The sequence below is a fragment of the Schistocerca cancellata genome, chromosome 5 (assembly GCF_023864275.1).
Source record: "Schistocerca cancellata isolate TAMUIC-IGC-003103 chromosome 5, iqSchCanc2.1, whole genome shotgun sequence".
NCBI classification, from domain to species: domain Eukaryota; kingdom Metazoa; phylum Arthropoda; class Insecta; order Orthoptera; family Acrididae; genus Schistocerca; species Schistocerca cancellata.
The window spans coordinates 521,468,926-521,481,776 of record NC_064630.1 but is presented as its reverse complement, the minus strand read 5'-3'; the positions used below and the strand labels follow the sequence as shown (position 1 = coordinate 521,481,776).

The following is a 12,851-nucleotide window of genomic DNA, read 5'->3' as shown; positions in this document are numbered from 1 at the left end:
CCTAACTACTGCCTTGGCGAATGACCACAGCGTGAACTATTTTCAGGCACGTGATCTTTGCAAAGGTAAATAGTCAAGTGATGGCTGCACATTCTGGCGTCGATATGAACGCAACCTAATTAGCGAGACGTGGCTGGCTTGCTGGCGCCTTTGCTGGCTGTCAGACAACGCCTGAAGCTTGGCAACCCGCTGCTTGCACTTGTGTGTGCCGTCGTCGACCGGTCAGAGGGTAGGCCCATGTACCAGGAATTTCTCATATGAGACATCCCTTAGTTATTGTCTTGGAATGCCATGGATCAAGACAGTCATGTAGACGCCGTATTTCTTGACATCCGGAAACAATTTGGCTCAATACCCGTCCTGCGCTTACTATAAAAAGCACGGTCGTACGTAGTATAAGGAGAAATTTGTAACTGGATTTTCGGTAGGGGGCACGCAGCATTTTACCTCAGCTGGACAGTCCTCGGCCCAATTAACTTTAGGTATGCCCATGGGAATTTTGTTGGAGCCATCGCTGTTCATGTTGCATATTAGTATTAACGATCTTGCACACAATGTTAATAATAACTCAGAGCTCTCGTAGATGCTGCAGTTATCTGTAATAAAGTATACTGTCTGAAAAAATCTGCACACGTATTGAGTTGGACCTCCATAAGATTTAAAAGTGGTGTACTGTCATGTGACTCAGTATCAAAGACTCACAATTAGAGTCGATCAGCTCATACAAGTACATGAATGTTACTGTAGCGATATGAAATGCATCCATTATATAGGCTGACAAGGTAACATCACTGATTACGACCGAATCTACCGTGTATGCAGGGCTTAGACGGAAACGAAAGTGACAGAAGGGGGATTTCCAGATGGCCAAGCATTTAGAAGTAAGTAGCATATTTGTCGCGGGACTGGTAAGGCATGATGCAGGCAGCGGTTGGCGCCGCGGGAAAAATACGGAACGGTAATCTGAAAGCCTGTGATCGAGCTTCTATACGGAACTGCTTTTATTTTCAATTTTTACGTTAGTTGCACTGCAAATAAACCGAAATAATGCTCAATACGTTGTATTTGTTAATATTTTCATAAAAGGCATGAAAGGATAGACAAAAGAAACTTTGGTGGATGAGCACGTGGCAAAATATAGGAACGTCGTCATTACTTCATCAAAATCTGGGAAACGTACGTCAATCTTCTACAAAAACTTTGTGACTGAAGTGAAGAAGCTTTACGTGCAGCAGAACAAAATTCTTCTGTTAATTGGCTCGTGGGGAAGACAAGCAAATCCAAAATTTTACAACGAGATTTTCCAAGATGAGTAAGGAGTGCCATCATGCAGAGTTAAAGTGAATCCACACCCCCAAATGCACTCGCTGCTGCAAGCCTGCGATATCTATTTTTGTATCAAGTTAAATACTTGATGAAAAAGCTTCAAAACATTCAATTTACAATCTTTGGCGAAATCAGCTTTACGCGTGGTTCACTACCATATTGTACGACGAGAGAGACCATTTATGAATGCAAACTAAAGCTGTTTTCCCACAGGAACTTTAAAACCACCACGTAATTGTAAAAAATGTGACGTTTATAGCTGTGCAACAAGCCAACAAAATTACTGGTTCCTCTGTTTTAAGATGAAAATCACGGCAGAAATTGTGAATCATTAATTGCAAAACAATAAAAGTATGTAATTTTATGTACGACATTCTCATGTACGCCTTACGATGTTTTCCTGGAAATTTATTTGCAAATCCAAATTTTCTTTGACTTCTCCTTTACACCCCTTTTATGAAAATAGTAATAAATACAATATATTGAGCATTATTTCGTTTTATTTACAGTGGAAGTAACGTAAAAATTGAACACAAAAAAGAAAAAATACTAAGTAGTGTCTCGAACCCAGCACCCTCCGAGTACCAATCTGTACTCTTTTCGCTGCAATAACCGCTACTTCAAAATTACGTTATCTTAAATATCACATGCCTCGCTTGATCCGCGCCAAATATGCTATACTGTTCTAAACGCTTCGCCATCTGGAGCTCCCAATTCTGTCACTTTCATTTTTGGTCAAGCCAGTAGTAGACTTCTGTTTACAAACAGAATATACCAGGAAAATGTAATCAGTCTGCAAAGGAGATTACTTACAGAACACACGTGTGACCCATCCTAGAACATTGCTCAAGTGTGGGGGATCCGTACCAAATAGGACCAGCAGGGGATTTCTACGAATAGAAAGAGGGCAGCACGAATGATCAAAGGTTCTTTTGATCCATAGCCGACCGTCACAGAGATGCAAAAAGAACTAAACTGGAAGACGCTATCCCTTGAAAGCCTACTGAGTGAGTTTCTAGAACCAGTTTTAAGTGATTAATCTATGAATATACTATGAGCCCCAAAGTTCGCTCACGTCGGTATCGCGAGGACAAGTTTAGAATAATTAAAGCGCACATCGAAGCGTTTAAACAACTCTCTCCCGTGGTCCATACATTAATGGAAAAGAAAGGAGCCCTAATAACTGGTACTACGTGTAGTACTCTCTAGCATGCAGTTCACAGCGATTTACAGAGTGCGGACATAGATCTAGAAAGGTGTTTATGCAGCCTTCACCATTCGTGGAGCCGAGTTTATTGCGTATGTCTTTGAAATGGTCTCTTCTAGACGTTTATGCTTCAAATAGTAATTTAATGAGATTCTTAACGTAGGTTCTTAAACCATTGAAAGCGGTCATTAATTGAGCATTGACCGTTTGCTTAAATTTACTAACTTGCAAATTGTTTGTTGATTACTGTATAGGAAGTTCTTTGCCAGTCTCTATACGTTAGGTTCTTCTTCTGACCACAGTTTTCACACTGGTTGGTCTATGAATGTGTGTGTCTCAATTGCTGATACTCTGTTCGTGCAGTAGAAGGAACTGTAAATATTAGTCGAACCAGGGATATTGCTGTTGCACTTGATGGGACATGGCAGCGTCGAGGACATCGTTCCTTGAATGGTGTTGTAAGTGCTACTTCTCTGGAGAATGGGAAAGTTATTGATGTTGGGTGCTTATCTAGGAACTGCCACACTTGCCATTGTAACACCGAAGGACAAATTGAACACCAATGTTCTAAGAATTATTATGGTTACAGTGGAGGTATGGAGTGTGATGGAGCACTAAAAATCTTTCAGAGGTTGGTGCCCGTTTATAACATTAGATATACGAAGTGGACTCTAAAGCTTTCAATAAAATTAATGAGTTCAGTGTTTATGGTGATATCTTGGGAAAAAAACTGGAGTGTTGTGGACACGTGCAAAAGAGGATGGGTGCTAGATTGACAAAGCTACGAAGAGAAATGAAAGGAAACTTGCTATCTGACAGAAAATCTCTGTCTGACCGAGGTAAATTGACAGAAACTGAAACAGACTTTCTTCAGAGTTACTATGGACTGGGCATTAGACGGACTGCACCTCTGAATGGTGTTACAGCAATGAGAAAAGCTGTATGGGCCACCAACTTTCATACGTTGTCTACAGATGACCACACTGTTCACGGATATTGCCCTAAAGGAGCAGATTCTTGGTGTGGTTACCAAAAAGCAAAAAAAAAGTGGTCAAATATGCCATCATAAGCATTCTCTTCCTGAGCCTGTTATGAATGAAATAAAACCAGTTTTTAGAGACCTGAGTAGCCCTGTTTTGCTTAGTAAATGTCTTAATGAGGGCACTCAGAATACAAACGAAAGTTTCAACCATCGCATATGGGAAAGATTACCCAAGAAGGTTTTTTTTTGGACTAAATACATTAAAAGTTGGTGTAATAGATGCAGTGATATGTTTAAAAGATGGAAGTCCTGAGAAATTTAGGCAGAATATGTGGTTCTAATATGGAAGATCAATTGCTTGCGTCTGACAGACAATGGGTGAATGAAGCTGAACGATTCGCTCTTCAAGTTACCAAAGAAGCAAGAGGTGCTAAAAGGAATGCCAAGAGGAAGCTTGAAGATGAAGAAATGCTGCAGGATGAAAACAATGCTTCAGGAATGTCCTGAGGTACAGTTTAATTGGACTCATATCTTCATTCGCAAATTCCCGCAAGCTTTATTTTTCACAATTCAGGTACAAATAATTCCTAAAGTTTATGAAGCATTGCTCTAATTTTTTCTGTAACTTGTAGTAGTCAATACTTATGTAGTAGACCTAATCTTTATTGCAGAATCAACAAAATTATTGAAAAAATGACACTTTTATTAGGAACAAAATTATAAAAATTAGAATGTAAGATGTGATATTTTTTATCCTTGTAATATACATAGTAGGTGGAATCAAATAGGTCTAGTACCTCAGCCATCATGTTATGCATACCTTGTAAAAATTTGGTCTCCTTCAAATGTATAACATTGGATTAAATGGCACCTCAATTTGAGGAAGCATTTAGGAAAAAAATTGCGTCAATTTCTTTGTAATTTTTTAATAACCCTAAGCAGGTTAAAAAATATTCAAAATATTTCTAATTTGTTTAGAAAGTGTGCTGCATTACCTGACATCAACAAAAAAATCTGTAAAACATATACCTTATAAACAGCGCCTGAAAGAAATAGGTGTTGATTTTTACATAATATTCAGCTGGAAAAGTACCCTGTATCCTTAAACAGGTAAAAAGGTAGATTATCACAAATAATGACTGTTTGTCTTCATACATAAGAGATATGCTTGATCTTACTGTTGGTTGTGATTTAACTGCTGGAGCTAGCCTTTCGAATGCTCAAGAATACAATTCTAGGTCTATTCAGTCAGTAACAACGCCTGTTACATTAAACATCACATCACCTGGCCAAATGTCCTTCCCAAAACCTGAAGAGGTCAGACCATTTGCGGAATTGTGAAAAAGAAAAGAAACAGCAAACAAACGAAAGAGAACTTGAACAATACTGACAGACACAACGAAAGACATGTCACCACGCGAACCAGCAAGCCTCCACACAGAAGAAAAGAGAACTCCGTGAAGAGAAATATTTATGGTTGGCGTAAGAACCTGTTTCCTCAACAAGTGACAATGGTAAACGTAAATCACATTATAGAACTCCTCAAATAAAGGGCAGAAAGAAAGTAAGCATCCCTGAGAAAGTTCTTCAAGATGAAGAAGACTAGGATTATTCGTCTTAGGTGTCTTAAACCTTTTTCGCCCAGCAATCCGTATGATGAATTGATTCAATATTCAAGTTTTAAGAGGTATTCATATCTGTCATGTGTTAAAAATAATGTGAAAGGAGTTTCTTATTAATGTTTAACCTGTGAAGATCCTATCGGGCATTCAGACAATGAATGATTAAAATTTTGTACATACTTTTTATCAGACTCATTACAACAATGATACATGATTTATGAGAATAGTTTTTGTCATTAGGTTTTAGTAATTTGTATTACAACAACTTGAGTATAAACTAGATATATTTTCAGTTAATAACTAATCTCGTAGCTAAATTATATGATAAAATCTTATGGGCCATCTTGTCCAAGCTGCTGAGTCAACTTGCCCTGTGGGTTGACCCCGGTTTCATTACTATACTAAATATCTTTTTATGAATTGACAAATAGAATGAAGCCAAAATTAAATAGTTATAAAGCCGCTGGAATAATGTACCAATGATTCCACATAAAAAGATCTATGTAAAATTTGAAAACATAAGATGGAAAGAAACAACAATAAAAAAGGGGCCAATCTGCCCTAGTCTACCCACTTCATTGGGTATGTAAGGACCTTCACTGCGATGTCAGCACTAAAAAATGCGAGTCTGCAGCAGTTGTAGTGCATTCTTACACGAAATTTACAAAATTTCGGTGGAATATATACAGAATTACAGAAAAATATATGCAGAATTTTTTTATACAGTATACCCCAGGATTTTGTTGATTCCTTTTGTACATGACTTCGTAATGGAGTAATCTATATCTACGTCTACTTGGATGCTCCGCAGATTACATTTAAGTGCCTGGCAGAGGGTTCATCGAACCACCTTCACAATACTTCACTATTATTCCAGTCTCTAACAGAGTGCGGAAGAAACGAACACCTATATCTTTCCATTCGAACTCTGATTTCCCTTATTTTATTACGATGATCGTTCCTCCCTATGTGGTCGGCGTCAACAAAATATTTTCGCATTCGGAGGAGAAAGTTGGTGATTGAAATTCCTTGAGAAGATTCCGCCGCAACGAGAAACGCTTTTGTTTTAATGATATCCACCCCAAATCCAGTATTATTTTAGTGATACTTTCTTCCTTGTTTCGCGATAATAGAAAACGTACAGCTCATTTTGAACCTTCTCAATGTACTCCGTTATTCCCGTGTGATAAGGACCACAGACCGCCCAGCAGCGTAGTGTAAGCAGTCTCTGTAACATTTTCTTAGTGTTTTGCCAATAAAACGCTGTCTTCGGTTTGCCAACCCCACAACATTTTCTATGTGTACTTTCAAATTTATGTTAATTGTAATTGTAATTCCTAGGTATTTAGTTGAATTTACGGCCTTTATATTTGACTGATTTTTCGTCCAGCCAAAGTTTAACGGATTCCTTTTTGCACTTTTCATTATTTAGCGCCATTTGCGAGTTTTCACACCATACAGATATCTTTTCTAAAGCGCTTTGCAATTTGTTGTAGTCTGCTAATGACTTTACTAGACTATAAACGACAGCATCATCTGCAGGCAACATAAGATGGCTGCTGAAATTGTTTTCTAAATCGTTTATATAGATAAGGATCAGCAGAGGACCTATAATACTACATTGGGGCACGCCAGAAATAACTTCTATTTTACTCGACGACTTTCTATCAATTACTACCAACAGTGACCTGTCTGACAGGAAATCATGAACCCAGTCACATAACTGAGACGACATTCCATAAGCACGCAATTTCACTACATTCCACTTCTGTGGTACAGTGTCAAAAACCCTCTGGAAACTGGAAATGCGGAATCAATTTGAAACCCCTTGTGATTTTCACTCAGCACTTTGTGTGAGTAAAGAGCTAGTTATGTTTCACAAGAAAGACGTTTTCTATATCCGTGTTGGCTGTGTGTCAAACACCGTTCTCTTCGAGGTAATTCCTAATGTTTGAACAAAATATATGCTCTAAAATCCTGCTGCATATCGACGTTAATGATATGGGCCTTAATTTAGTGGATAATGTTGTTTATGCTGTTATATCGCCGTACACAGTTCACAAAAATGACACAAGTTTTAGAGAACGTGACCAACTGAATGGAACTCAGTTTTACTGCGATAATACATAACTGTCATGTTATACAACACAACTTAATTATTAAAAACGTTTTTTTACTCACATCCTACAGAAAAACCTATAACGTCATCCATTCTTGAAAATAGTTGATATTAAATGTGAACATTAGCACAACATGATTCGAAACATAAATTAGTTACTGGGCAATCATGTCACTTGGCATAGTAAATCTACTTTATTAATATGGTTTTTATTTACTTCACTGTACACGTTTTGGCCAAAAAAAGCTCATTTTTTCTGGAAAATGACTTCCTTTTTGATTAAATTAAAACAAAAGTTGCTCAGCAATTGCATATTGTCACAGTGTCGGCAAGAGGACTAAAACTTGGGGTCCGTCCTTAAAAGATTATGCTTGAACTCTGCCAAAAACTGGCTAACTAAGCCAGATTTTTTCTTTCATTTATTTTTACTCCCTATTTTGTCGTCTCATACGCGAGTTATAGGCTATCAGTTATGTAATGTCAACCGTCTCTCAGCTATGTGTTTTCATACGCCTCAGATGTTAAAATTTGTAACATTTCTATAAAATACGTGTTACTGAAATATTACATTGTGATTATTGTCTGTTATGATAGAGACAGAGGTATGTGTCAGTAAACGGCCAAAGCGCAGTGGAGTGGAGTACGCCACGGCCTGTAGAAGTCAGTCAGCTTCATTTAAGTAAAGAAAGAAAGATACACTGTCAGTCCGAAGAGTTCCGAGAGAGAGTTTTAAGCGACGTCAGCGCAGTGACTGTGAAAGCAGTCTGAACTAACAACTGTAAATCATAGATATCCATTTGACCAATCAGTTGTGACAGGCAGTGTTAAGTGATGGACATGCGACCGTTGTGTGTCAAAGTTGTTCTGCCACAAACCGCAGTGGAGTAACAAACTGAACACCGCTAAATCAAACGTGCAACATATTCTTCAGAACGTTTTGAAGAAGAGAAAAGAGTGTGCAATGTTTTCCCCACATACCTTGACTTCTGCACAAAACCAACGAAGCTTGGACAACTAGCAAGACGTTTGGCAAACTCATCCCTGGTGACGAGACATAGTGTTATCAATACGAACCTACCACAAAACGACAAACTGGAGAAATTCACTTAAAGGGTCACCGCTGTGATGATACAACGGATATTCAAGGCAATGTGGCGTGAGATTTGAATAACACCCCAAAGAAGGACTTTTCTTGCAGTTTCACATGGTTGTGTGAACATTCTGTGGGCTGTACTCAAGTGTGGAATACTACGTAGAACACCCGAAGCATTAAAACTCCCATCTTAAAGTTTCTATATTTTTATTAATCCAGTTTCGATCGGATATGTCCCACCTTCACTTCAAATTTGATAACTGAGTTCTGCAAAAGGATACACATTTCAGTTTTTTGTTGAAGGATGTTTTTTAACAATACCCAAAAGGCCAAAAATTACGCTGTCCTTAACCTTGCCACAGCAGATTCATAGAATGTAACAACGAATTTAATGGTCATTGCTAGTTTGCTAATTTGATGGCTTAAAGTGTAGAACGTTCACCAATGGTTTGGCGAGCTTGGAAGCGGCAGTAAGAGCGTACTCTGTGAGAAGTTTTAAAATTCTGGGAAGGAGTTAAGGATCTCGTAGTGAAAGTATGGAATATTTTACGGGGCGGAGCGACCTCCGAGAAATCTCCAAGAAAATCGTTGCTTCATGCATCCCTTCCACTGGTGTGTTATTAACTTCTGTTCGCAGAGCTGAGTATATATTGAAATAATCTTTTTTTTTGTGACGTGCTGTTGCATGTCCTGTGCGTGATGTGAAAACAAGAATGGCAGATAATTAGTGCTACACGAATTGTCAGATAGATCTTTCTCTGACTTCTGATATGGATGTAACAGTACACTGAAACGTCTTTTTCCTAGAGAACTAACAACTAACGAATAAACATCTGATCCAAGACGTGCAACCGTACTCGCTGCCAAGAAATCGGTGGCTGTATTAAGAGGAAGCTATGTCTATAGAGTCTATGATTGTTTTACTGACAGGAAGCTCTGGCATTGTGAAAATTTGCCTAGGGTAACCGTCAACATTTACTTTACGCCTCTAGTAAATTATAAAGATGGGAGAATTTTATCGATGACTACTGCTGAGCAACCAGACGAAACACCAACAGAAAAATGTGTTTATGCTAATTTTGCACAAATGTGTTACAGAAGCAATAAATTATAACGGGTCTCGAAGAACCCTGATTTGCTGGCGTATCTAAAAAACAGTATCTCATGCCAAAATGTCCGAGCAACGACGGGAGGCCTCAATTCAGACCTCTTCTTTATACTCTTGACAAAATTAGCTGCAAACTATTTATTTCTTGTTGATTACATACGTTCACGATCGATGTACGTGTCATTGTCAAGTGTTCCTGTTGACATTACCTTTACATATCATTTTACTCTACGTCAGTATAACAGTACTCTGCAATTTTATATGAAGTTTTATCTTATATATACATCGAGATGAAGTGACGTCCGTAAAACAGCTTAGAACTTAATTCTTATTGTGTACTACGTTGTTAACATATGTCACGTATTTACTTTCTATAGAAGAATAATAGCGAAATTTCGTATTATCTTTTGACAGTTACAAATTTGTAGGTCATTCCAATGTCAGTGTAATACTACTACGAGATTTTATCTTATATTATAGTTACTCACGTCTAGGTGAAGTGACGTCCATAAATCATTTTGTTATTTTATGTACTTTGTTATTAATAATCTATAAATATTTCGTGCTATTTTTTGACATTTGTAAAATGACAAATCGTTCAAATGATGTTTTATGTTTACAAGTAAATTATTTCTTAGGTAGTCGGAGATGTTTTTTGCCAAAGATATTGTGCATTTGTAGATGAGAGAATTTAATGCATTTTATGGTTTTTTGCTTATCGTATTGTGTTCAATCCTTTCCTCTGTTATGTCAATGAAGTTGTCCCGGTAATTTCTGTGTTTGAGATCCGTCCGTTCATTTAGAATGTCGTTCAGAATGGCATTTGCGCCGAAACAAGCTTGCCGTGAACTAATGTAATCAACAAGAAATAAACAGTTTTCAGAATTTTGTCAAAAGTGTAAAAAATATGTCATATCACGACGTTATGCAAGTTGTGCGCGCATCAGAGAAGAAGTTACGCAGTTCTCCATTGTGCTGTAATTTCGAACGATCGATGCTCCAGGCCAAGATTAAACGTAGAGTTGAATGTGTTTCATACCGAAGTGAATCTTAGTCACTGATTTTCCGGCGCATAGCTTGTAATGTTTTCTGGAAAAATACACGAAGAATTTTGTTGCTGCATTCGCGCTTTTACGGTTGGCGGTTCGAACTTGGTGTAAGTGAAGGTTTTTGAGTGATAATATCGCAATTTGATCGTTGCTTGAAGCCTTATAGCTTGAAAGGTATTATTTGGAAGTGTAATTGATTACCTGCATTACGTAGACAGCTGATTAACTCACTGGCTGCATTGCTCATATTATTGACGATATTTAAGATAAGACTTAAACATTTTGTTCTGATAATTAGACTGTGAATACACTAAGCAGATTCAGAAGGATGTAGGTTGCAGTAGGTACTGGGAGATGAAGAAACTTGTACAGGATAGAGTAGCATGGAGAGCTGCATCAAACCAGTCTCAGGACTGAAGACCATAACAACAACAATTAGACGGTGGGACAGTGGAAGGGAAAGATGAATATAAAAGTGCTTAGCTGACATATGTGGTGAAAGAGATTGTTTTGAGACAAGATAAAATCCGTTACTAGTTAGAGTGATTTTGCCATGAGTGATAAGGTCCTGATAGCATCAAAAGAGGAAGAGGTCAGTGAAGAGAGTAGCGTGTCTCGGGAAGAAAAGAAAGGAAATTCATCTACTTAGCGTTGTACAGAATATGTTACTAGAATTAGACTCTAATGTAAGAGAGTGAAACAGTAAGATGGATGCCAGTTACAACGGCATGAGATTTGATAGACAAAAATTAAGATATAAGTTAGACTCTAACATTGTTAATTCAAATTCTAATAGTGTCAAACCGGAGGGTAAAACAGATGATAAGTATAAGTTACTTAAGTCTGATCTGTACAAATTCGAGTCCAATTTTTAAACATTCAAATCAGATTTAAACCTAAACAAGTGCACTTAGAAGGGTTTTTTTAGGTTGACTTCAGTTTAATCCAAAATGCATTGGAAATGACTGTGTAGTAAGAATTGAATAGATGCCACGAGAATTTTTCAATGTTTAAGGAGGGAGTCTCTGAGGGAGTACATAACTTGAGCGCTGAAACCACGGCACTGACAGGTTGAGGAAGAAACAGATGTCAGACACTATTGGTGCCAGTAACACTTAAGTCACTGAAATAACGAATTTTTGTGAACTAGCATTAAGAACAAATTCGAGGTAATTGAAACATTATCCACTGATATAAGTAAGATGAAATCTGATATAACACAACAGGTGGAGGCAGTACAGGAGAAATGTATTGACTAACACAGACTAAAGTGCTTAAATCTGGTGTCGAAAACCTATAAATCAAGCCAATCGGTACCTAATGTATGTACATATGTTAGACTAGCGTGTAAGAGGGATTCAGCGAGTAACGATAAATTTGTACTATCTAGGTGGATTAATGATGATCCAGCAGGCAACCTACGCTCAGCTGCTATTGTCAAATTATTCTAGGGAATGGAAGAATGTAAAGAAAATTAGTATTTTGGTTGATATTTAAGAGGAGGAGTAACTGTATAGCCTACCAAGTATTTAGATAACTTTAAGACATGAGATGTGTTCCAGTTAACCCTTAGAAAGGCATTTATATGTCTGAGCTAGTACAGTGGGGTGTACCTTTAATAGATCGTTAGAAAGTAAAGACTTGGGATGTGTCTGCTGCCAGAATCCCAGTGATGGATATGTTATAATGGGGACTCCCGAGATCATTACAGGTGCGGTATTTCTCATGTTGCCAGTCACAGGGCTGGAGGGACTTTCAGTTATGTCAAAGGATGAACAGCAGAAGTTAAACCATTGTAGTTCTTTACATCGATTTTCTTTTATTTACTTATCTCAGGAGAGCAATGGCCTTATCATACATTTAATTGCCTGCTCTTGGAGGAGAAGAGTCGTAGTATAAGGATTTTATATCACTTCATAAAGCAAGCAACACTCTTAAGTATTAAGTTATTTTGTTGCCGCTGCACGAAATCACTGGAGCGGCGACAGAGAGTACATTTAGTGTTAAATTTGTTCGTTGGTGGCACTAAAGCGTGGGTGCGTGATAGGTCATGGAATTACTTTTGTGGAATCCCATACTGTGAATATTTTACTGTCGAAAAAGATTTTTTGGTAGTATGCGTGTTTCCCATAATGTTAGTTGTATAAATAGAAGAGCTTTTATGTTAAACCAATGTGTAAAAGTGTTGTTGTAGGTATAAATTATTTGAGTCGTGAAAGGGGGGAAGAAACGAGAATAATTGTCTTCACCTGTTCCCGGACGCTGTGAGCTCCGAGACAGTAGACCAGCAGCTGCATGCTGACTGCTGGTGCCGTTACCAACACCTTGATCAGCGACCCGCTCTC

The 12,851-nt window shown here is 37.9% G+C and overlaps 1 protein-coding gene across 1 annotated transcript in view; it reads right to left on the bottom strand.

The window, feature by feature from the left end:
• The window catches only part of LOC126187410 (odorant receptor 43a-like), a 28,852-nt gene extending 16,001 nt beyond the window's left edge, over nucleotides 1-12,851 (bottom strand). The window contains exon 1 of the mRNA XM_049928477.1: nucleotides 12,756-12,851. Within this exon, the coding sequence (XP_049784434.1) occupies nucleotides 12,756-12,803 (48 nt within the window). The 5' untranslated portion in view covers nucleotides 12,804-12,851. The remainder of the gene's footprint in view (nucleotides 1-12,755) is intronic.